This window comes from Ursus maritimus, unplaced genomic scaffold (assembly GCF_017311325.1).
Source record: "Ursus maritimus isolate PB19 unplaced genomic scaffold, ASM1731132v1 scaffold_27, whole genome shotgun sequence".
NCBI classification, from domain to species: Eukaryota; Metazoa; Chordata; class Mammalia; order Carnivora; family Ursidae; genus Ursus; species Ursus maritimus.
The window spans coordinates 26,010,755-26,036,261 of NW_024425230.1; the positions used below are offsets into that span (position 1 = coordinate 26,010,755).

A 25,507-nucleotide genomic window follows, 5' to 3' on the forward strand; every position below is an offset into this window, starting at 1 on the left:
GTCTCCGCACGCACAGACTGCTGGTTCTCGAGCCCAGGCAGCGGCCACATGCTACACGGGGAGGTCACCCAGAGGCCCTTGAAGTGCACGTTCCTGGGCCCTAGCCACCAGGCAGATCCCACGAGAGAGCCTCTCCGGACCTGCTCCCCTGGGGCCTCAGAGGCAGGGCAGGGCAAAGCACTTTGGGAGAGAAATCCTCTGCTGGAAGGAGGGTGGGAGGGAGTGAGGGAGGGTGTGGGGGGAGGGGGAGAGCTGAGACAGGCAGCACCCCCCCACTCCGGGCTCTGACCTCACCAAAATGCCTCTGGCTGCAAAAAACCAGAATGACAAACTGCAGTCGCTCAAACCTGGGCTCACACTCCCCCTGCACTTACTAGGAAAGTTAAGGATATAGGAAAATGTTGGGGTTCAGAGCCCACGGCCAAGAAGGAATTCTTGAGACCTCTTGGTGCAAAAAGGTGGTTTTACTAAAGCACGGGGACAGGACCCCTGGGCAGAAGGAGCTGCCTGGGGTTGTGAGGAGTGGCCCATTATATACTTACAGGTTGGGAGGGGTTAGGGCCAGTGTAAGTCTCGAAGAAATTTGGGAAGCAAGGTTTCCAGGACCTTGAGGAGGCCAGCTATTGTTAGAAAAGGTCATTTATTACTGTCCAGTGAAATCCTAGTCATGAGGCCTTTAGATGTGTATCAGGGGCCATGTGCTTCGGGGATGATTGCCAGCATGTATCTTGGGGGATCGAGATAAAGGAAGTTTCCAAAGAAATCTCTGTTTACAGTAGACTCCCAGGATCCTGGGGGGATGGGATAATGTTAAGCTAAGACCGTCTTCTGCCCTTAGAGGAGTGTCTCCAACAGGCAGCTGAGCTCCCAGAGGACGCTCGCTGCTTGTTTCCCACATCAGCCACCAGCCACTCTGGAGCCTCAGTTTCCCCATCTGTAAAATGGGAGTGGGGGCAGGGAGGGTCAACAACCTGTGCTCCGCTGGGTGCGAACGTAGGGGAACATGCCCCCCTTTCCCCCCCTGCCCCGTGCTTGGTTACAGGTGGTCTGAACCACCCCCCAGCCCCCACCCCCATCCCGGCCCCGCAATCACAGGGCTCAGGCCCCTTGGCTTGAAACGTTCCTCATTGTATTTGTTTCTCTCACACCCAAACTCATATGTAGGCTTCCTCCTTTCTGCACATGTGCCCAATAGACGGAAGGGCCTGAAGCTGATAACAGGACTTCACCGGGAAGACCGAAATGCCTGTCGTGAGAGCGGCTCAGGGGGACCCTCACCAGAGAACCGGCTGTCTCCTCCCTCTGCTTCCAAGTTCATCCCTAGGCGCATGGGACCACCAGAGGGACGCGCTTCGGGAGGACCGGAGGGGGGCTCGGGGTCGGGGCGGGGCCCCGGGGGTCGGGGCGGGCAGGGGGGGGGCCCGAGGTCAGGCCGTGACCGCCCCCGCAGCACCCCCGCCCGCGCGCCCTTCCTGGCACGGCGGCAGGAGGAGGTGGGGCGCCGGCCGGGGCGGGAGGCGGCGGAGTGCAGGTGCTGCCGCTCCCCCCGCGGCCGGGCGAGCAGGGGTGTCCCGGAGCCCCGCCCCCGGAGCCGCGGAGCCCCGCCCCCGCCGCCGCCTAGGCCTCGTTCCGGGGCGCTCGCAGCCAGTCCGCGGGCCGAGCCGCCACGATGTGGGTCGTGTTGCCGCTGCTCTGCGCGGCCGCGGGGCTCCTGGGACCCCCGGCCTGCGGCGCCACCGACCTCTACGCAAGCTCCTTAGGTACGGGGAGGGGGCACCGCGGGAACAGGGCCTCGCAGGGCCGGCTCGGTCCTCGGAGGACTGGGGGTGGAGGGGCCCCTGGCTGGGGCAGTGGGGCAGGGCCCTTCCGCGGCGCCAGGACCAGGGCCTCCGCGAGTGGGGACCCGGGAGGGGGGAGCTGCGTTACGGACGGGGTCGGGAGGAGGGGGAGGTCTCGGAGGGCGTCTTGCATGACCAGAGGAGCCGGTGGGCTGGGGGTCCGGGGTCCCACTGGCACAGGCCACTGCCTGGAATGCCAGAGAAGCCCGCAGCCCCCACGCACCCACGCACAGCCTGGGGACTTAGAAGATTTTGATGCCCCCTGCCAAGGTGAGCAGGGGCTTTCCAGGCTTTCTAGCAGCTCCCTGGGGATCCCCATGGGCTCCTTGAGAGTCTTTCTGTAGAATGGGTTGGCTGGACTGTTGCAGGACGACAAGTGCTCTAAGCCCTGAAACCCGAGGGCCTCTCTCCAAGTGCCCGGCGGTGTGAGTTTGGGCACCAGGAGTCCCCTTTAGGCGACAGGCGCTGTGCCTGGTCCGGCTGTGCCCTGTTCTTGCACCCCTTCCACTGCTGGGGATCTAGGAACCTCCCCAGGCTGGAGGCTCTTCCCTGTGGGCTTTCCTCCTTCCCTGCTGCTGCCCACGCTCAGCCCACCAACCCCAGGCTCTGAGCTCTGAGACCACCTGCCCTACTCACCCGGCGCGCAGAAAAGGGTTGTCAGAAAGCAGCCTAGAGACAGGACAAAGGTCACTGAGGCTCAGAAGCTGCTTACTTCTCTCTACTCGTTTGTACAAGAAGGGCCCCCAGTCTTGCAGACCTGGGGGCCGGAGGGGGGCAGCTCCAGGCCGGCCCCAACCTAAGGAAACCCTGGCTGTGTGGGCTGCGCGGGGAGCCTTGGCGCTGAAGCCATCCCAGCTCCGGAGCAGGGCTTTCTGTCAAGGCCCAGATGGTAAGTACTGTCGGCTTCGTGAGCCATACCGTGTGTGTAGCAGTCCTCACCCCTGCCCTTGAGAGCGGCCACAGAGAGTACGCGCACGAACGGGCTTGGCTGTGTTCCCATAAACTCCTATGTATGGACGCTGACATTTGAATGCAGATGATTCTCTGGTCTTACAAAATGTTATAGGTTTTTTTTTCAATCATTTGAAAGTATAAAAATAACACATTTTTCAGTTTGCCATGGTTTGCTGACCCTGTTCTCCATCCTCCCCACACAGCCCCCAGACAGGGCGTACATAAACAGACTTCTTCCAGAAGTCGCAGTGGATTTGGAATGGGTCTGCCTGAGGTTGGGGCCCTGGGCTCACCAGCAGATCCTTCTGGCCCAGCCCCAAGAGCACCTCTGGCTTATTCTTCCACTGACCTCCCGTGAATGAGAAATAGTCCAGGCTCGTCATACCTGCTTGCTGCTTTTGAAATATCCCAGAGGTGAAGGCTAGGCAGTTGTCCTGAACTCTGTCCTGCCTGAAGTCCTGCTGGGTTGAGGTCTGTCTTGCTCTGAAGCCATCCGCTGCAGCAGGGCCCCGTAACCAGAACTGGGGATCCTCTGAAACCCTTCGCAGGACTGTACTGGGGAAACGGGCATTTCTTCCCCAGGGAAAATGGCTATAGCTTGGTTCCTAGGATGGATGCGTGACCCACAAAGGGAAATCAGAATACTGAGCAGTGTGATCTCCTGCCTGGGGAGCAGGGGGGAGTCCCTGGAGAAACACAAAGAAATTCCAAGTGACTGTGGGCACAGCGAGGGGATAGCATCCTCTTTGCCAAAACTGATCTGTGCCTCTCCTTCCTCCTAAATCTGAACATGTGGTTCTAAAGACAGCAGAGGCAGCAAAAGAGACAGACAGTAGCAAATCTTCAAAACTGTTGTCCATTCTTGAAGGAAACTGAAATTGAAGAAGAGAGGACCTCGCCGGGGTATCAGCTGATGAGGTCTTAGCGCATCAGGTGACTGAGGCATAGGAATTGAGAAACCTTGCTCTAAAAATTGCCTTCCGTTCCCGGAAGCAATCAGTAATTAGGGACCTGCTTATTTAGCAGGATTTCTGAGCCCTTTGACCTATAAAAAAACAAAGACCAGGGGCACCTGGTGAGGCTCCCTGTTCAGTGGGGAGTCTGCTTCTTCCTCTGCCCCTGCCTCTCCCACCCACCCCCGCTAGTGCACGCATGCTCCCTTGTGCTCTCTCGCTCTCTCTAGTAAATAAATAAAATCTCAAAAAAAAAAAAAGACCAGAATTAATGCTGACCCATTAAAAAAAAAAAAAAAAAAGAAATATTCACCCATGAATCTCTAAGTCCACGAGAGGGTTTAGTTAGTAAAGTCCTGTTGATCTCATTAAGAGATGCATTTCTTTTTTTAAAGCTTGATTTATTTACTTTAGAGAGAGAACATGGAGGGGAGGGGCAGAGGCAGAGGGAGAGAGAGAATCCCAAGCCGACTCCACACTGAACACGGAGCTCGATCCACGACCCTGAGATCAGGACCTGAGCCGAAACCGAGTCAGACACTCAACCGACGGAGCCCCCCAGGCACCCCAAGTGGTGATGCGTTTCTGATACAAATTTAATTTTTGTGTCTGACAATTACTTTTCATCGTGTATATTATATTTGAAATAGTTGAATCAGTTGGGGTGTTAATGATGAGTATTCAATTCAGAATAAGTTCATATAATGTTCAGAGATGTGTGTGAGTCACAAGAAGTAAAAATAATTTCAAGGTATACGTTTTGTCCTCGGGGCTGCACGAAAGCATGCGCGGTCCATTGTGTCCGTGTGACTGACGGTGGCTGTCAAGTCCGGTGGTACGCAGAGTCCCTCGGCTCGCTTTAAAAGAGGGGTGTGGCAGTCTTATTTTAAAATGACAATATTTGGGGGGCGCCTGGCTGGCTCAGTCGGTAGAACATGCGACTCAATCTCAGGATCATGAGTTCAAGCCCCACGGAGCCTACTTAAAATTAAAAAAAAAAAAATTTAAAAATTAACATGACGGTATTTCCAATAAGCTGGAATACATTCTCTGTGGCCGTTTAAATTTAGCGTGAAATGTTAGATAACTCAAACGTACACAAGGGCAGGTAGCCAGAGGGTCCTTGTACAAACAGCTGGCCAGCCTGCTTCTGTGGCCCGAGTGGTTCCAGAACGCATCACAGCGGTTTGTGTTCACGCCGCTGGGCAGAGAGCACCGCACGCGGCGACGTCCAGGGTCCCTGTTGTCTGTCCCTTGAAGAAGGGACCCCGAGCCTCGGAGTGGCGGTTCTTTCACTAACATCGTGTTGAAATACATCATACAGAGCGGGACGCAAGTCGTTAAAGACGCGTTTCAGTGAATCTGCACGAGCTCGGCGCCGTGGTGTGAGCAGCGGGCACTGGGGGACCCGTCCGCCCCGGGGCGTCCCCGTCCTGACTGTCGGCGGTTAGCTTCGTTGCCACCACCCCTGCGGGACGAGCGGGACCCCTTCCGCCGTCGTGCACCAGCCGACACCATGTTTGGTGCCTTCAGTGTCGCCTCAGCTCCCGAAATGCAAATCAGCTCTCCAGCACCCTGCTTGGCGGAAGGCTCCGCTTCATGGCCCGGCGCCCGGGCCTCATTTCTTTCTTTCTTTTTTCTTTTTACAGAGAAAGTTCACTTTAAGTCCTGGATGGTGCAGGTCAGTGCTCCACTCTTTCCCGAAGCCTTTCACCCCTCTGCTGCCTGTTGTCTAGCCCGACTGTGCAGGCTCTGAGACAGTGGGCAAGGATTTTCCCACCCCACACCCCTGGGTCTTTCGGGACGGGGAACTGGCCAAAGTGGGAAAGATCCGGTTAGGTCAGCGCCTCCCAAACAGTTGTCCCCAGTGATGACGGTGGCTGGCAGCCTCTCCTGCCTTGGGATCCGTGTCCGTATCTCGGATTCAAAGACATCACATGCGGACTGCAAAATTGAGGGGCGAACACTAGTGCACGTGCTTGTGCGGCCCGCCCCGCCACGGTGTCTGCGGACAGGCTGCATCTGGCCCGTCTCGGCAGCGGGGCCTCGGGACTTGGGGCAGCTGCGTGGCTTCAGGCTGGCCCCAGGTCCCTGGAGGCCGGGCGTGTGCTCTCTAACTTCCTGCCTTTCACAGCCTGGACCCGCGACAGTGGCCTGCCAGCTCTGGCTCCAGAATCGCGCTGGAAGGAAAACCTCCGTCCCTCCTCTTAGAAAACACACTGTCTCCTGGTGAGCTGCGTCTTGTGTCCGTGACTGACCTCTGGTGTGTTCTGTTTTAGCACCGAAAGAAATACAGCTCCGAGGAGTACCAGCACAGGCTGCGGACCTTTGTCGGCAACTGGAGGAAGATAAATGCCCACAACGCTGGGAACCACACATTTAAAAGTACCGTGGGCTTGCCCTTCCTCCAGGCTCCTCGGGCCGCGCCTCGGAGCTGGGAGGAAACCAGGGATGACTAAAGGCCCAGCAGGGACTTAGGGTGGAGGGACGGTCCGAGCCCAGGCCCCGAAGCCGTGCTGAGCTGACCTCGGGTTCTCTCTGAGTCACTGGCGCTGGTGGCCCACTGGGTGGTGGCGGAGTTTGCAGGAGACCGTGTGCAAGCCCCGAGCGCTCCTGCCAGCCGAGGGCCCAAGCCCGACGCCGAGCTGTGCCCGGGGACTGCTGGGTGGCAGGCCGCCTTCACGCGCGCGCGCGCACACACACACACACACACACACACACGGCGTCTACACAGAGGCCTCAGAAATGATGGCAGCGTCAGCCACACTGCTAACGTGGGCAGCAGGGCCTAAGATGGGGAAGCAGCCCTCCAATCTTATTTCTGCCCAGCACTCTGTGCGACCGTGGGGGTCAGCGACTATNNNNCTGACGTCCTAGCCGCTGTCACGGGGGGATGAGAATGCTCCCCGCCCCGGCTCCTCACCGGGACGCCCGCCACCTCTCCAGCGGGGTCTGCACGCTGAGGGCCAGGCCCCACCACACGCTCCCTGCACCCGCGCCCCCGCCATGCGGCCCAGACGTGTTCCGAGCCCAGAGACCATGGACTTTGGGATATTCGGTTATCTGACATTTAGAGCCTGTGGGGGCCAGCTGCTGCAGCCGGAAATCGCACGCAGGCTGACCTGGGGCTTCTTGGGGTTTTCTGTTTCTCCCTGACTGCCTTACTGAGCGCCTCTTTCGTTGGGTTTTTTTGTTTTTCCTTCTCTTTTTCAGTGGGGCTGAACCAGTTTTCGGACATGAGCTTCGCTGAAATTAAACGCAAGTACCTTTGGTCGGAGCCTCAGGTAGGTACCGTTCTTTGCAGCCGAATCTGGCTCTTTCCACTCAGACCTTTGGAATAAGTTCGGAGTCTGCTCGGCTTCCGGCCAGACTGCACCCCTCCCAGCTTCCAGGGGCCCCAGGTTCTCGGGGCATCAGGCCAAAGCAGCCTCCCGGCGGTTCCTCAGTCCATGCCCCTGGCCTCAGCCACGTGTGCCCCAAACTTAGGGTTGCCGGAATCTCAGGTAAAGAACACGTAGCCTTTCGGGGTAAGTCCATCGTAAATACCGCACAGGATACACTGACGCTACAGTTACTCCTCATGTATGTGAAGGTAAAGCTTACCTAAGTGAACTGTGTTCTCATTTGTTAAATCTGGCTCCCTGGTCCTCGCCGCCCCCCGCCGCCCGTCGGGGCTCCCAGAGGGACAGGTCATCTGGCATTTGGACCCAGCAAGTGGGGGCACAATGGTTCTTAGAGCTACAGTCTTTTTCATGCTGCCTTGGTGATTCTGTTTCAATTGCACACTTTTCTATCTAAAAAGATTTTTGTTCCCCCTGAAAGAATTGTATCTGGTCCTTCCAGAATTGCTCAGCCACCAAAGGCAACTACCTTCGGGGGACTGGTCCCTACCCGCCCTTCGTGGACTGGAGGAAGAAAGGAAAGTTTGTGTCACCGGTGAAAAATCAGGTACAGGCGGCCACCCCCATCCTTTCCCTGCAAAACAGCCACATTCGCAGACAATGAACCAGGAAGAGAAACTCAAAAGAATAATCCCCAAACCGTGGCAAGTGTATCCCTGGGAGGTTACTAGGTCCGTGGTCCGCTCTGCAGGAAGAAGGAGCCCCTCTCTATTGGACTGCAGCTCACCTGCACCCCCAGGCCCGAGTTCCCCACTGGCCCTAGGTCTCAGGGTCACCAGAAATGTCATATTCTCCGTGCCCTTCAGAGATGGGACACCAGGCCCCTGACTCTGCAAGGCCCGGCCCAGCCCCTCCCACCGGCCGGTTTCCTCCGGGTGGCGGCACATGCTCCATGAGCAGTGACACCAGCCTTTCAGACGCGCTCTGGCTGTGGGGAACAGTGTGTGTCCCGCGTTCGGCACCCACAAAGCCACGGACCAAGTGGCTGGCTCTGTTCTGGACAGTCTGAGCCTGCCCCCGGCTGCCCCCTCTCTGCCCACCGTGTCCCTCCCCTAGAAGTCGGTGCAGGGGCCTTCTCCAGGATGCCATCCTCTCACCTCTAGAAAATGCGAGGTGAAAGTTACCCTCCTGCACTGGCCTCCTCGTTGAAAGTCTCCCCAAGAAACGTGTTCTCCTGTCCTTCAAGCCGGGGGGCACAGCGCCCTATCCTCCCAGGCTTGGGATTCCTGGAAATCGCGAGAGATCTGGACGTTTACACCAGCACCCAGGAGCCAGAGTGGATCTCCCCTCCGGGCATCAGGGGCAGAACAAAGCCTCCCTCCCCCCACCACCCACACGTGGTTTTTAGACCATCTAAGAATCCCAGGACAGTTTTTTAAGATTTTATTTATTTGAGAGAGAGGGAGAGAGAATCCTAAGCAGATTCCCGCTGAGCAGGGAGCCCAACACGGGGATTGATCTCACAACCCTGAGATCATGACCTGAGCCAAAATCCAGAGTCTGCCACCTAATCGACCGAGCCATCCAGGCGCCCCAACAATCCCATGACAACTTAAAGCAGCGGGTGTTCGGTGTGGAAGCCTTAACGTGCTCACTGGGGGGCAGGTAGGCAGGGATGCCCGTCAGGAATGTTCTAGGCCTCGTGCAGACTGTTCCCAGGCCGTCAGGCAAGACTGGGGCACCGGGTGTGGGGGCTGGGCAGAGGGTCACCCATAGGCGTGGGTAGCATCTTGCCGTGGCCAGCCACGTGAATGCAGACACAGCGGCAGGCCCTAACATTAGCTCGGCAGCCGCTCGAGGGCTTCTCACTTCCAGAGGAGCAAATGAGGGTGAGGGGCTGGCCCGGCGCCCAGGCGGACGGGGGACACGGGACTCCGGGGCAGGTCTCTGCTCTCAGTCCAGCGCCCAAGGCTCAGCCTGCTGTGCTGCCTTCAGCCGGGCCAGGCTCGCCCCTTGACCGGCCAGAGATGCTCACACAGGGTTGTCCCCGTACTAACAGAAGGATGTGGGATGAAGAGACGAGGAGGGAGGCCAGCAAGCCGAGGACTGACCTCCTGAGGGCAGGGAAGGTGGTGGGTGGTGAGAGGGATTCAGGAGGAAGAAGAGACAGATGAGCTGGCAGGACCACATCTGCACCTCTTACGGCCCCGGGAGTCAGGTTCGCGGCGCCGTTTTCCAGATGACGGAGCAGAGGTTGAGAGCCGGGAGGTGACCCCCTGGCTCGCACAGCTGGCACGTGGCAGAGCCGTGGCTGGAACCGGGCACCCGACCCTCACATCCGGAGGTGGCCCGTGGTGTGGCAGGTGGTGGGCAGGCGAGGTTGGGGCGGGCCCGGCAGAGGCAGCTGTCTGGGCCCGGATGGAGGTCAGGGCTGGCACAGGGTCTGAGGAGTTGCTAGTTGAATTGCTAGGACTGCGTGGAATGAGGTTGGAGGGGGAGCCGTGGCAGAGAAGGTTCTGGAAACAAGACTTGAGTGAGTCCTTCTGAGAAACGTTGGGGAGAAGAGGAGCCAGCATAAGATTCGGACGCAGAAGGAAAGCCTGCAGCCCATGGAATGGGGGGCCCTCGAAGGGCCGTGGGCTTGGTCCGCGAGGGGCCGGGACTGGGAGGGCGCTGGCGGGCGCTGGTGAGGCAGGTCACCTCAGCTGTAATGAGGACCTGGCCACAGAGCCCACGAGGGTCAGCGTGGACGGGAGCCTGGGGTTCTCCTGGGCCTGCGTCCTGGTGTCCCCGTGACCGACCCCCAACCCCGGCCTCTAGGGCGGCTGCGGCAGCTGCTGGACCTTCTCCACCACGGGGGCCCTGGAGTCTGCCATCGCCATCAAAACTGGGAAGCTGCTGTCTTTGGTAAGCAGTCTGCCCCTGGGGTCACCTGCTGAGGTCACAGCTTTGCCCCAAGGCCTGACAGGGAGGGCCCTCGGGCTCCTTGAGGGCTTCCAGTGGGGATGATGTTTCAGCTGGACATCAGACACCCTGGCCTCGTGGACATACAGCCTGTGAAACTGGACGCACATTTTCCTAGAAAGCAGTGAGGTTTGTCGAGGAGACAGCCAAGAGCTCGTCCCTGGGTGGGTCCAGCAGGCCTTTGTTTTGGCACCCGGGCCTTGAGAGATGTGTCCCCCCGGACTGCCCCTGCCGGCCTCCCCCAGAGAAGGGCCAGGGCCTGTGTGTCCAGCCACTGACCCCAGAGCAAGGGATGAGGGCAGGTGAGGGCCGTGAGGGGAGGCGGGCAGGGTCTCCAGCTGGGCCTGTCCGCCGCCACCCCCACCTGCCACCAGGGCACGCGAGCTTCCCCCGTGCACAAGGATGGCGGCACTTGACAAGCAGACCGCCCGTGCCCTCACCCACCGGCGGGGCTGCCACCGAGCCCCTCTTGCCTTGTGCCGGCCACTGGGACCTCCTTGAGGCCTTGCCCTCTGGGCATCTTGACCCGGAGCTGACGGGCCCAGGTGTGTGCCCACGCAGACGGCTCAGCGCCCAGCCCCCTGCTCACCGCGTCTGTGCACTCCTGCAGGCAGAGCAGCAGCTGGTGGACTGCGCCCAGGACTTCAACAACCACGGCTGCCAAGGGTACGTCCCTGACCCGGAGGGTGCCGGAGCCCCTCTCCTTCCCCACCGATCGCTTCTGTCCAGTCTAGCCCCAGACGCCCCCCCACCTGCTGCCCCGGCCCACGGTCACACGCCTGGGGTCCCTCGGCCAGAACGGGGCAGTGCTGTAGTCCCGAACCCCGCCCTCCCTCCACGGTGTCCCCCAGCCCTCACCACAGTGCACGTGACCTCGTCAGCCCCCAAGGCCAGCGGCCAGAGCCACACACAGGTGTCTGGCCAGCCTTTCCCCACGCTGGACATTCTAAGCAGCCCAGCTTGGCCAGCTGTGAGGGACCCTTGTACAAAAGCGGTGACGTGTTCGTGCCCGAAGGCTGTGTCTTTAGAGGGCCTTCCTAAGACGGTGTCGGGGATTTACGTGCTCATGTGTCTGGAGTCTGTGGGGGCTGTCCTGGCGCATGCGTGCGTCCGGCCCGCCCCCGTACCCAGCCCCTCTTCCTCCTGTGGCCCAGTCCTAGGAAGGGACGTCCTCGGGCTCCACCAGCTCCGGCAGCAGCCAACCCCGTTTACCACGGGCTCCGTGAGCACCTGCCGTGTAGCTGGGCCCTGGGTACAGGCCGCCCTGACCGGAAACAGCGTGCCGTGGGTCAGGGGTGCCAGGCGGCAGGAGCGGGAGGGCCAGGGTGGGGGTGCAACGCTGTGGCTGGTCGTTCAACCTTTCTGAGCCCCAAGACAGGACGGCATCAGCCCCACGGGGTGCACGTGAGGGTTCGGCAGTCATGTTTGCTGAGCGCCGGCCAGTGGGGGCTCAGTGGGCACGGTGATGGCGAATACCTGGCCCTGGGTGGGTCCCTTCTGCTGTCCTGAAGAGGGGCCTGGCCCCGGGTCCCTGACACCTCCCTGACGCACACTGGCCATCCGTAGACTCCAGGCATGTCTCCGGGTCTGTTGAGCGCGGTCCTGGGGCCAGGCAGGCGGGGCGGCTCCGCTAGCCCCTCTCAGACCCTGGAGAGCTGCTCTGCCCCCGTACCGCAGCCCTGGTCAAGGCCTCTAGCCCTGCGGGTGTCCCCTCCGGGGCCGGTGCAGGTGGGCGTCTCTGCATGTTCTTCCTGCAGGGGCCTCCCCAGCCAGGCCTTCGAGTACATCCGGTACAACAAGGGCATCATGGGTGAAGACAGCTACCCCTACAAGGGCCAGGTAATCTTGCACAGCCGCGGCTTCACGGTCTCGGCCCGCGGGGCTGCCCAGCGCCGTCCGCCCCAGCCTCGGGGAGCACGGTCTTCCCCACCCCCTTGAGCTGCAGCATGGTCCCTCCCACCAGAATCGTCTACACTTGCCGAGTTCATCCCTTCATCTCCTCGGCTTGCCCGAGCCCACCGCCCTCGCCAGACCCGCGGCCTCCCCGCCGTCTCTGGCAGCCCTGCCACCGCCCCCCGCCCACCTGCGGCTCCCGTTCTCCCAGGTCCTCTCCCGCTGAGTGCACTGGGCACCAGCCTCCGCTGCCCTTCCCGTCCATCAGCACTGCCCCTCGGTCACTCTCGCACGGACCGTGCTCTCTGGCACCTGCATCCTCTCTGCCCCGGGCCTGCCGCCACCTCACCCCGGCCTGTCCACAGCCCCGTCTTTCCCCCCAAACCTGTGGCTCCACTGATATTTCCCCTCACTGAAGAGCCACACCAGCCTCCCCAAGACCTGCTGGCCACTGGCGGGCTGACCACCCCAGACCCTCACTTGAGTTCTGCCTGCCAGCCATTGGAGGCCCCACACCTGCTCCTTTGGTCCGTCCATGACCTTGTCTCCTTCGTCCAGCTCTCCCAGGATGACCAGGGGGTCTCCCAGACCTCACTCTGACCACGCACCTGCCTTGTATGGCCCCTCGTAAACCCTGGGCTCCAGCCCAGCCACTTGCTAGCCCCGAACACCACGCCGTGCCCCCACCTTCTCTCCCGTCTCGGGAGTGCTCTCCCCTCCACGTGACCTGGCTCTTCGAGAGTCTGTGCACGGAGATGAGCGCTCCCCTCCCCCACCAGGCAGGCCCCTGCTCACCTGCCGTTCTCCCCGGGTCCCCCAGGCTCCCGCAAGCCCACTTCCGCAGAAGCCAGCACTGGGCCGTGTCGTCCCTGTGAGCTCCTTGAGAACAAGGATGCCTCTGACCCCTCTTGAGCAACCCCATCGCCCAGCCCGGGCACTCAGAGCTTTAGCTCCGCAGACGTTACCGGACGGCACGGGGGAGGCCTGAGGTCTCCGCCCAGGGCCGAGCCTCCCTGACCCACACTCCACCCCTTCTGCTCCCCTGAACAGGATGGTGACTGCAAGTTCCAGCCCAGCAAGGCCATCGCTTTCGTGAAGGATGTGGCCAACATCACGATCGTGAGTAGCGATCCTTCTCTCCGATGGGCAGGGTGTTCCCAAGGAGGCCAGTGTCCACTGCTGTCAGATGGCCAGTGGGCGCAGCAGGGCGGCCTCCCCTGGCGGCAGAGCGCTGGGACTAGAAAGTCTTGATGATCCTGGCATCCCAGGCGCAGTGGCGGCGGGAGGCGAAAGGGACAGAGTGTGGGACGAGCATCAGGCCCTCGGGCTCTGACCTGGGTCTGGGCCGGGCGCCAGTGTGGTCTGTCAGGGACTGAATGAGCCGGTCCACCAGCACCCACGGCCCCTACCGCACGGTGGGGTGTCCCTGGGAAGACAGATGGCCCAGAGGCCAGACCAGCGAAAGGGAGGGAGGTTACGGGGGAGCCAGGGTTTCAGAAGAGGACCCACAAGCCAAATAAAACCCCAAAGGAGTCTGGCCGTTCCGCACAACCCCAGCACCTGCTATGGGGGGGGGGCAGCCCGACCCTCGGTGGCTGTTTGGTCCGACAGCCTTCTCCCCCTTCCTTCCGGACACGCACGCACCCTGGATGCCCATTCCTGCCTCGGGGCAAAGGGCTGTATTTGGGAGGGGGCAGAGCGGTGACAGAGGCCGTGTCCGCAGAACGACGAGCGGGCGATGGTGGAAGCCGTGGCGCTGTACAACCCCGTGAGCTTCGCCTTCGAGGTCACCAGCGACTTCATGATATACAGGAAAGGCGTCTACTCCAGGCGAGCCGGGGTCCCCGCAGGGACAGGGGCCGGGCGGCGTCCCCGTGCTGGCCCTCCGCACACCCTGAGTTGACCCTGCGGCTGTCTGGCCAGGCGAGGAGGACAGGGGAGGGCAGACCCAGACTGCGAGGCCGCAGTCGCCTCCAGTTCCGAAAATCCAGGTCCGAGTGGGAGGTGTGAGAGCGGGAGGACGGGGGAGCTGCTCTCAGGATCCGGGGCTGGGGGCTTCCCCACCGCGCGGTTCCAGAACCGGCTCGCCTCACCCTTGCCCCCGGCCACACACCTGTCCCGCACGATGAGTGGGCCCCCAGGTCCCGGGCCCGTCCTGCCCTCTCAAGCCGCGGCCCGTGGAGACCTCAGACCCAGCATGTGTCCTCCCCTCTGCGCTGCCCAGAAACGGACGCTCACCCATGTGTCCTCGTGCAGCCCCCACCAGTCCGTCCTCCGCGCGGAGCCAGAGTCTGCCTCGTGGAGCACTTTCTGCCGCGCCAGTGGCCCCCGCCCCTCAGGGTCCAGGGTCAGCTGGGCTGGGGGACCCTGGTGATCTGGGTCTTCTTTCTCTGAGCCCATTTCCCAGGGAAACAGCCCCATGCTCCCCGTTCGGCCCGCTGCCTATTGCAGCCACACAGCGGCCTTCCCAAGGACCCCCATCCCCTTTGGGCTGACCCCCTCCTCGGGGCGCCTCAGCCCTCGGGGGGCCCCACAGCGGTGGCCTCCGCCCGGTCCGCTCCCTGCCAGACGCAGCTCCCCAGACACGCGGTCGTGCACCGATGGAACGGAGCCGATTCCCCGCCTACGTGCCTGCAGTCGCCTGCGCTGGGAAACGCCGCTTCGGAGCCTCAAGGACCTCCGTCCGACGGGGCTGAGCCGTCGGGATGCACTCCTCCTTCCTCTGTGTTCCAACCCTTTTTTATTTTCTGTTTCCAGCACTTCCTGTCATAAAACTCCAGATAAAGTAAACCACGCGGTCCTGGCTGTCGGGTACGGAGAACAAAATGGGATACCCTACTGGATCGTGAAGAACTCTTGGGGTCCCCAGTGGGGGATGAACGGGTAAGCAGCTTCCGGGTCCCGTGTCAGGGGAGGGACATCACTGCTCGGGTCAGGGGGACTGGGAGGTCTCCTCCCCCTCACATACATGGCCGTGGGCTGGTCAGCCGGGCCCCAGCGCAGCCCCAGGGGACGAGCCTGAGGCTGAACCCCCACACCCAAGACACGCCCGTGCAACCCTGTCCTGGGCCCCACATCCGAACAATTGTGTGTCAGGAATGGGGGTCCATTGTCCCAGTAGGATCTGTGGGCGGAACCGGACCGGCTCAGCACAGAGCCAGCCCTGCCAGGACCAAACCAGCGGCTGGGAGGGCGGGCGGAGAGACATCTGGGCCGCAAGCTTACCCCTGACCCTTCACAGCCCCTCCCAGGGGCAAGGGGCTGGAACCGAGGGCCCCGGCTGCACACCCTGACGGGGCTCTGTCGTGTCTGCCGTCAGACCCTGTGTTCTCGGGGGGCCCGGTGATGAGTACATCACTGAGTGAGGGCCTAGCGGGGGCTGAGAAGGAGCCCCGGTAAATTGTAGGGACGGTGGGAGTGGACACAATACTGCAGTCAAAGAGAGGGAAGGGAAAGTTGTTCAGAGTCAGGTCAGCGGTTTCCTGGCAACAACCCTGGAGTCAGGCCTCGGGGAGCGGTACAGAACATTCCAGAAAGGGCAGTGGTGAGGAAGCCCCAGCCAGGCCCCAGCTCGCTCTGTCTGCCCAGGTACTTCCTCATCGAGCGCGGGAAGAACATGTGTGGCCTGGCGGCGTGCGCCTCCTACCCCATCCCCCTGGTGTGAGCAGGGGCGCCGTGGCGGCCGCGGCCAGCGACCAGGGACTGGCGGTGGAAGTCCTGCCCTGCAGGAAGGGGGGCCCTGGCCCCCATGCTGGGCCTGGAGGCCGCGAGAAAATGAGGAAGAAGAGCCGTCCCCCTCCCCCGAGCAACAAGCCTACACACGTCCTCCGAGGAGAAGGAGGCCACCAGCTGTGTGCCTTAGACATTCCTCTTAACTACTCGAACCCACAATATCCTTTACTCCCCACAAGCGCTGCTTCCCACGTGTGGAGAGTGCCCACGACTGCTTCTTCTGTGATCTTTATCCAATAAACATGTGGTGAACCCCTCCCCAGACCAAGCCTGTGTGTGTGCTGGGACCTCACGGGACACAGGCCTGGTCCATCCTGCAGGCTCCTGTCCCCCCGGGAGGGAGGCATCCAGGGGCTGCTGGCTGGGAGGCTGGTGTGGGCACAGGGGTCACTGTCCACCCCGAGGGATGCCCAGGAGGAGGAGTGGGCTGAAGTGGAGACCTTGGTGGGTTGTGCCCCGTCGGCGGCGGGCAGGGGCGCGGGGAGGGCAGGGGGAAACCTGCCAGGCTCGGCAGAGTCAGGATTCAGACCCAGACATCAGCCTGGAAGCCTGGACTTGCCTGTGTGGTCTCCGGACCCACACGCCAGCCCTGCCCCCAGGAGTGCCCACCCCGTCCTGACCAACCCCTCCCTGAACACGCCTGGTGCTCCTGCCAGCTCCACGCCATCCCTTCCCTCCTGAGAACTCTGGGTGTCTGTTCAGAAAGCGGCCCCAGGACTGTGGCCACGTCTGCGGCGTCGGCCCCCGGAGCAGGGTCCACGGGCCGAGCTGGGGCTCTGCTCTTTGTCCTACAGTGCACAGTTCCCTTAAGGTTGACAACACTTGGGGGGAAAAATGTGGTTTTTGGATAAGGTTCATCTAGAAAATAACTGTATGGTTTTAATCTATTAGAAAATTCCAGTAACATGAGATGCTGCCACCACAAGACAAAGAACTGTGAAACACAAGCATGTTTCCTTAACACAGTAGGGTCCTAGACCCATGGTCAGTGGCATTAAGGGCAGACACGTGACAAATAGGCCCAAGACCAGCAGTGCTGCTTAACGTCAATCCTGAAGGTGTGGCCGCTTCAGTAAGGGAATCGACCAGATGAATGTCTGCAGATGGTGTGACCACGCGGCTTGAAAACATCCAAGAGAGTCTACATAAAAACCCAGAATAAACAGCTCAGAAAGTGGCTGGTCACCAGACACAGAAGACACAGAAACTCAACAAAACCCAGAAGAAAAACATGTCCATGACAGCAACAACACACGTGGCCAGGAGTCACCATCAGAAAAATACAAGTCTACGTGCAAGAAAATGACAAAATTATTAAAAGCAAGGCTTGAACGAAGTGAGCAGCACGTCACCTTCTTGAGGGGGAAGGCCAACACCAACGATCGACTCTCACCCGGAATAAAAACACGGGTTTGGTACATTTCCAAATAAAATGTCAATAAAGTTGTCTGATGCTTTTCTATTTGAGGGAAAACAAGGCCAAGATGGTTAAGAAGACTTTGTAAGTAAGTGACGGGAATGGATGTCGGCACTTGAAAGTTTCCCAGCTAAGAACGGACAGGTCAGTCACCCCAGGTCCACAAAATGAGAATTCAGGACTGAGTAGCAGGCGGACAAATCAACCTTTACTACTCAATAAAAGGTGCTAGGAAATTGGGTAACTATTTGGAACAACAATTTAACCTAAATCTTTATCCACCCACACTTTTTAAAATAAACTTTTAAATTTTGTAAGCATTTCAGATTTACAGAATTATTATGAAGACAGTATAGAGAGTCTCCATGTATCTCACACCCAGTTTTCTCGGTTGCTGTCTTGGTATGGAGTATGGTGTATTTATCAAAATTAATGAACCAATATAGAACACTATTAATAATCATATTCTCATGAAGTCATTCATTTTTTTGAAAAACATTCTGGATGAGGTTTCAGAGAAATCCAAATTACCACAAGAAATCAAATAGCCATTTCAAAATGTCCACGCTCATTACAGACTATGGGCTTGGGTGTGGCCACGACCTCTGGGTCTCAGGGCAGACGTGCCGCCAAGAGCGCAGGCTGTGTGCTGCCCTCAAACCCAGAGGTGATTATGGATCTCCTGTAAAAGGGGCCACAGAGGTCAATTCCCAGTGTTTCACTCAGTGACCAAACACCTGCCAGTGTCAGCTATGAGCAGCTACCCTGCTGTGCCAGGCACCGGGGAGGGCGCAAGGATGCTGTCGACGTCCTGCATGGGCACGCCTGCTGTGGAACAGGAGGAAAGGCCTGTCATTTGTTGGGGTCACCATCACCCACCCCTCCATAACAGGCCTGGCACTGGGCCCTGGAGGTCTGAGTTCACGGGACACCTCTTTGGCCCCAAGGAGCTCCCACACTGGGGGTAAAGACAATAAAGGAAAAAGCAAAAACAACCAAACAGACAAGAACAGTGAAAGTCAGTTCAAGACATTACAAGAAAAAACTCCAGAGCGATGGTCTTTATTGTTGTAGATACAAAAATCCTCAGCAAGATACTGAATGCAAACAAAATCCAGCAACATATGAAAAGGATTCTATATCACGAGCAAAGTGGGGTATATCCCAGGAATAAATGGTTGGCTCACCATATGGAAATCAATAAAATACACCATATCAATAAAGGACAAAAACTGCGTTATCCTCTCTATAGACAGAAAAAGCATTTTTAAAAAATCTGATACCCTTTTCATGACAAAGGCACTCAACAAACTAGTAACAGAAGGGACCTTCCTCACCCGGACAGGGGCATCCACGAAAACCCCACAGCTAACATCACACTTAATAATGAAAGATGAAAGCTTTCCCTCCTAAGATCAGGCATAAGACGAGGCTGTCTGCCCTCACCCCTCTCTTCTACCTTGTATGGGAGGTTCTAGACAGTGCAGTTAGGCAAGAAAGAGACGTCACAGCACCAGACTGGAGAGGAGGACGTACACTACCTCTGTTTGCAGATGACATGATCCTGTATGCAGGAAATCCTCAGGAACACACACAAACACCCCAAAAAAGCCGTTGGTGTCAGTAAATGACTTTGGCAGTGTTGCAGGATACAAGATAAACATACAAAACCAGCTGTATTTCTGTACACCAGCAACAGACAACCCGAGTTACAACAGAATCAGCAAGAATAAAAAACTTAGGAAGAATTTAACAAAAGATGTGTAAGACTTATACCCTGGAAACTGTAAAATGTTACCAAAGAAATTAAGATCTAAATAAGTGGAACAACATCTCATGTTTGTGGGTTACAATTAATACTGTAAGATGGCAGTACTCCCCAAACTGGTCTACAAACACAATCCCTCCTAGAATCCCAGCTGGCTTCTTTGCAGAAGCAGACAAGCTGACCCTAGAACTCACAGGGAAATGCTGGAGACCCTGAGCAGCCAAAACAATCTTGGAAAGGAAGAACAAAGCTGGGGGACTCACACTTCCCACTCAAAACTCACTACAAAGCTACGGTGGTGAAGAGATGGTGGTACGGACATAAGGACAGACGTACAGATCAATAGGATGGAATTGAGAGGCCAGAAGAAATCCTCCATTTGTGGTTGATTTGCAACAAGGACACCAAGACAATTCAATGGGGAAGGAATCTTTTTTTTTTTTTAAGCAAATGGTCCTGGGACAGCTGGACGTCCACATGCAGAGGAATGAAGTTGGACCCCCTGCCTCACACCGTTTACAGGAATTAACTCAAAATGCATCACCAACCTAAATGTGGGAGCTAACACTATAAAACTCATAGAAGGGGCAAATCTTCAGGAGGCTGGATCTGGCAAGTTTCTTAGATACGACAGCAAACACACAGGCGACAGGGACAGCCAACCACAAAATACAAACTGGGGTTCATTAAAATTAAAAACTTTCATCCTTCAAAGGACCCTGTGAAGAAAGTGAAAAGAAAACCCGCAGAACGAAAGAAAGTATTTGCAGATCACAGAGATCTAGTATTTGGAATATAGACAGAGAATGCGTCTCAACAGTAAAGACACAACGAAGCCGATTTAAACTGGGCACAAGATTTCCATAGACACTCCTCCAAAGAACATAAGCAAGGTGCCCACGAGCACACGAGACGAGGGCCAGCACCACCCGCCGTGGGGGAGACGCACACGGGCGCTAGGACGGCTGCGGTCAGAGAGACGGGCAGGGGTGAGAGCTGGTGAGGAGGCACAGGGCTTGTGACCCTCACGCACCTGCTGGTGACCCTACGGTGCTGGAAGTCACTCTGAAACCAGCGCAGCAGTCCCTTAAGAAGGTAAATAGACTTACCTGTGACCCAGCAATTCTACTTCTAAGACAACTGAGAACAGGTCCCCCCAGAAACGTGTGCAGGCAGAGCAGCCAAGCTGTGGCCACAGGCCACGTGTCCCCCTTCTGAAACAGACACCCAGATAAATGAAATGAGGTCTGTCCATAGGACGGGGTACTACCCAGAGTAATGAGCACCGACCCCTGCCACAACAGGGTAAATTCGGGAAACACCGCGCTCAGCCAAAGGAGCCAAACACAAAAGACCCCGTATTGAATAATTCCATCCATGTGAAACGTCCAAAACAGGCAAATCCACAGAAATGGGAAGGAGACTGGTAGCTGCCAGGGGCAGGGGGAGGGGGAGCGACTGCTTACAGGTCTGGGCTTTCTTTTTTGGGGTCTTGAAAATGTTCTGGAATTAGATTGTGGTGATGTTGGCACAACTTTGTGCCTCTACTGAAATTCATTGCATTGTACACGTGCAAAATGGTATCTTTAAAAAAAAAAGATCTGTGAATGGTATCTTTAAAAGAAGTCCAGGGATGAGTGTTTGAGGGTTTGCACGGGATGCCCCCCCGTACAGGCAGGTGCTGGCTCTGCCGCCAGGAAGCCAGAGGGCTCCGCAGACGGGAAGACATTAGAGCTGAGGGAGGAGGGATAGGTGGGCTTCCATGAAGAACAGAGAGGACACTCCAATCCACGGGAGGAGCACGTGGAAAGGCCCAGGGCTGGGGCTTCCGTGACATGATTCAGCTTAGTGCCTGCTGAGCTCCGGTAGGTGAGGGGGACTCGTCTGCAGAGGGGGACCTGAGGCTGTGGCCTGCCCGTGGTCCCGGGAGAGGAAGCAGCGTGAGTGCACCCACCAGGCGTCCGTGAGAAGGGCTGCACTCGTCAGCAGAGGGACTTCCCATTCAGTACAAGTGGGCGCCACCTGCAAAGCCACTCTGGCTCGAGCACGAGGACACCCGCTCCCGGGGGCGGGGGGGGGGATCGCCCTCCTCTGAATCCCCCGCCTCCGGAGAGCAGTGTCCACGCACAGAAGCTGCCCTTCTGGGAACAGGGATGAAGCCCTTGGGCGGCCCCAGTCCTGAAAGGGTGGAGTCCCTCCCCCTCCTCAGACGTGTGTGTGTGTGTGTGTGTGTGTGTGTGTGTGAGAGAGAGAGAGAGAGAGAGAGAGAGAGAGAGACAGGAAGAGGGAGAGAGACAGGCAGACAGACAGAGGAACGAGCGTGCACACCTCCAAGCAGCTTCCTTCTGGGTTGTCAGGTTCTTGCTTGGGGCATTGTGGGGGACCTAGGTTGAGGTTGCCCGGCTTTGGGTGTAGGCTGACCAATCGTCTCAGTTTGCCTGCACTGACCTTGTTCCCAAGACTTGGAATTTTTAGTGCTAAAGTGGCGACATTCCCAGGAAAAGGGGCAGGCAGGTCCGGCTCACTGGGTGGCTGCCCTGACACACACCACGTTCACGCGCCCATGGGGCCACCAGCCCGGCTCCTGGTGGCCCCTGGGTGCGTGGTCTGGGCCAGGGAAACATGAGGGTGAAGGCCCGGAGACGGAACTCGCGCCCCCACCCGCTGCCAGGAACAGATGGTGTTCAGGACAGCACACGGCGCCAGCTCACTCCAGCCGTCACCCGAACACAAGGACGGCAGGACGTGGCAGGGTCTCGGGTCACCCGGCTCCAATTCCAGCTGTGCCGTGTACTCGATCACCGCAGGCAGACAGACGAGCACGGACCCACGGCTTCCGCCCCGCGCTTTCACACATATGACCCACAACACTTACAACCACCCCACGGGGGTCGCTGTCACCCCCATTTCGCAGATGAGAGCATGACCCCAACACCTACATAATACAATATGACAGCGCTAGGATTCAGACCCAGGTCCCGCTCCGAACCCCCAAAATGGGAAAACACACCTTCCCCATGGGGTCACAGCAGCTCGAGACAGTGTCTGCAAGCCGCCAGTGCAGAGCACGGTACGCAGCGAGAGAACAGCTCGCTCTCCCCTCCTCTTTGACATACGACCTGTAATTTCAAGGTCAAGCTGTTTTTTTCTTAAAGATGGTGCAGCCTCATTCAAGAGCTTCCAAATAAACAGGCTGCTCGTCCGCTGAGGCCATTGTTAGAAATACCACAGACGTGCACTGCTCAGCGTCCTGCGGGCAGCTCGGTCGGGCGAGGACCCCAGTGCACCCCCGAGCACCCCCCAGACCCCCACCTAACACCCTCACATCAGGGATCAGGTTTCAAGATGAATTTGGGGGAGTCTCGAACATGGAGAGCACAGCACACATCACTGTTTCTGCTGCAGGATAAAATCCGCCACAACAGCGGGGCGGGAGCCCAACCCCTCCCTAAAACCTGGATCACGTTTCGTTAACTCCACCAGAGCTGAGAGGCCAAATTACTGCTTCAACTAATACGTTCTATCCCAGTTATCCCTTAGAACCGCGCTCCTCGCGCCTTATAAACGAGGACGTAAATAAGGCAGGATAAACCCCCGGGTCCTCCCAACAGCAGCGGGAAGGCCCCTGCGAGGGCTCCACGTCGACAAGCTGAGTGCAAGGGTTCCCTGACAACCAGCAGCAGCCACTTCATCCAGTGACTGTTTCCAACTCCACGTGGAGTTTAAACTTTTAGTAATTGTTTTTAGCATCCAAATAGCGTCACGGGCAAAGAACGGGCAGCAGAGTTTCAGTCAACACACGAGTTTGGGCAGGAGGCTGCATCTGTCCGTCCGCAGGGACTGATGGAGGAGGTCAGGGCCAGAGGCAACGTGCCTGAAGGGCCAGGGGACCCCCAGGGGACAGCTACCATGGGGCAAAGGGAAGGAGGCGGCCCGCCACTGCAGGCAAGTCCCAGTGGGCCCCCTGGGCCAGGCGCAGCAGGAGAGGCGGGGGAGGACCAGGAATCCCTTCCCTGTCGCCCCCGCGGGGCTCTGAGGACACCAGACCAGCCGGCGTGTGGCCGCCGACGAGGCCGTGGTGGGCCGTCCCTTCCAGGAACTGGGCAGCTTCCCTCAGCTCCGGGCCCTGACGCACTCAGCGGCTGGTGTCACCACCAGACCCCCGTGAGCAGGACGCGGTCATGACCCCATCTTTAGACGGGGAGACTGAGGAACAGATTGGTTAAGCAACATGCCCCAGATCACGAAATCAGTAGGCACAGAGCCAGGCCCCCACGCCGTTCCCGGCCCTGCGGCCTCCCTGCAGGACTTAGAGTCCTCAGAGTTCTTAAAACACTTAAGGTCCTTCTGAGTCACTGGAACGGGCCCCGCCAGGCCCCGGGGCCACAGCTGCCACCATCAGCTGGGCCTCCTCCCTTTGTCTTGCTGGGACCCTGGCTGGTACAGGCGGGTGCCTGGAGGGTCATATTGAAGGATTCTTTCTATTTTCTCTTTACAGTTCTTGGTAAAGGTCTCAAGTATTTTCAAGGAAAACCCTAATGTTGAGTGAGAGTCGTCACGTCTGGGCTGCAAAGAACAGACGTAATTCTGGGAAGCCCTTGCGCGGCCTCCACGCACATGCACAGTTCAGCCAGCAGCTGTGCTGCGAAGCCGGGGGGTGGGGGCGGGGGGGCACGGGCTGCCCCGCGGTGCCCTCCCGGGCGACGGTGGGCCAGAGGACGGGGTCAGGGACAGCCAGCGGGCTGGTCTGGGCGGCCCTGAGGCGGGCTCGTGGCGGAAAGAAGGGGACCCCCGGAGGGCAAGGGCAGAGGCCCTCCCTGGCGGCTGACCCCGGTTCACAATCTAAGGGCTCCTGGGGCAGACCCCACACCCGGTGCCGCTGACCCCGGTGTGGGCCCGGCCCTGGTTTCTGGGGAGACCCGTGGTCACCACAATGGATCAGTGTCACGTCTGACTTTGAGGACCGAGCTCCAGAATTCCTGGAGGGCCAGGCAGGGGTGGTCACGAGGGGGCAATGCTCCTCGCTTGTGGAGGTAAAGGCCGGAGCAATCATCTGCAAGAGGGAGTGAAAGCGCAGGTCCCACGCTGGTGACACAGGCCACACAGCCCCGTAGGCCGCAGCTCTGCCCCTCCTTCCTACACACGCCCTGGCCGCCCAACCCCGCTCAGGGCTGCCCTGTGAAGCTCGTTGCCTCTACTTCTGAAACCATCCGCCCCCCGTCTCTTGCTTCTCCTTTCCTATTTTCAATTCCTGTTTTTTTCTTTCTTAAAAAAGATAATTTTTATTGTTTATGTAATCTCTACACACACTGTGGGGCTCAAACTCACAGCCCTGAGACCAACTGTTGCACATACCACCGGCCGAGTCAGCCCAGCGCCCCTCCTAATTATTCTCAACATTCGAGTGTCATGATGGAGACCGGCCATACTTAACAAAGACCATTTTACTTGGGTTTCATTTCCGAGGATTCCCCCACCCAGACTCTCCCCGGAGGGCGCCGGGACCCCGGAGGGGCTTCTCGACGCCAGCAGCACCGTCCAGCTTTCAGCGCTGGCCTGACGCACACGAGGGCTGTGCCCCCCCACGCGGGTCTCTCCCAGCCCGGCCCCAGCGAGACCCAAGCAGCGGCGTCCCCAAGGAAAGTTCTGGAAGCACCGGCACCCACACTGTCAGAATTCACGGACTCTGGGTCCTGTGACTGATACAGGTCTTGTGTCGCTGGTGTCCCAGGAGAGGCCCAGGGCCTGTGGGGCCAACACACAGACTCGGCTTCAAGCCTCACTAGGCCTCCTATCCGTGGTCTTCCTGCCAGCTTACAGTGCAGACAGCTGACTCGCAGAAGTGAGTCGGGAGGCATGAGAGCGTGGAGGAGGTGGCAGCTCGCTGGGCGGCTTCACGGAGGAAGAACAGGGGGAAGGAGAGGCCGCCCCTCCAATGCCTGGGAAGGACTTGCTGAAAACAGCTCCCCAGCCGCTCCTGGGAGATGGGAGGCACTGGGGTCCTAGGGGGTCCTGCTCCACCTGCTTTCAGGGTCCCCCCTCCATAAGGCAGAGGAGACGGCAGGGAGGGAGTGGCTCTCAGCACCCCTGCTCCACGCCAGCCCAAACCTGCCCCCCCGGACTCCAACCACTGGACGTGTGAAGCTGGCTGGTCTCACAGGCCACTGTGGCCCCATTCCAGACACGAAATCCAGACTGTGAGCTCCTCTTCCTCGCGCCTTCCCGCTGCCCCACCACCAGCCCGGAGAGGACGGCAGAGTCGTGTCCCGGGCCAGTTTTTCTGGGACAGAAGCTTGCCCTGAGATTGCTGAAGACTCACTCCCATTCACACCGACTTCCAGGTGATTCAGAGCAGTGAGCGCGCAGTGTGCATGTGGGACACGTGCACATGGCCGTGACACCCACGAGCAGTGATGACAGCCAGTGTTCACCCGGCTGTTCTGGCAACTTCTTCTGTGGCATTGCGTTCAAAATAAAAAGCAGAGGAAAATGTCTAACAGTCCAACAGTGAGCGTGGCTGCGAGCCCCACGTGGCGGGTCTGGGGCGGGGCTGAGAGCACCCCCTTTGCCCGGACCGTCTAGTCTCCGAGGTGGAAAGCAGGCCCCAGGTGCCCTGTGAGCCACGGCTGGCACACTCACGTCGTGCG

At 58.8% G+C, this 25,507-nt stretch overlaps 1 protein-coding gene across 1 annotated transcript; it reads left to right on the plus strand.

Moving 5' to 3' along the window:
- Positions 1 to 1,607: 1,607 nt before the first annotated feature.
- Positions 1,608 to 15,932, plus strand: CTSH (cathepsin H). Its single transcript, XM_040642901.1, has 12 exons — positions 1,608 to 1,760; positions 5,395 to 5,426; positions 6,025 to 6,130; positions 6,959 to 7,029; positions 7,589 to 7,693; positions 9,907 to 9,993; positions 10,661 to 10,716; positions 11,808 to 11,889; positions 12,994 to 13,062; positions 13,667 to 13,773; positions 14,701 to 14,826; positions 15,532 to 15,932. Exons 1-12 carry the CDS (start codon positions 1,670 to 1,672, stop codon positions 15,605 to 15,607), a joined length of 1,008 nt encoding a protein of 335 aa, XP_040498835.1. The 5' UTR covers positions 1,608 to 1,669; the 3' UTR covers positions 15,608 to 15,932.
- Positions 15,933 to 25,507: the final 9,575 nt, after the last annotated feature.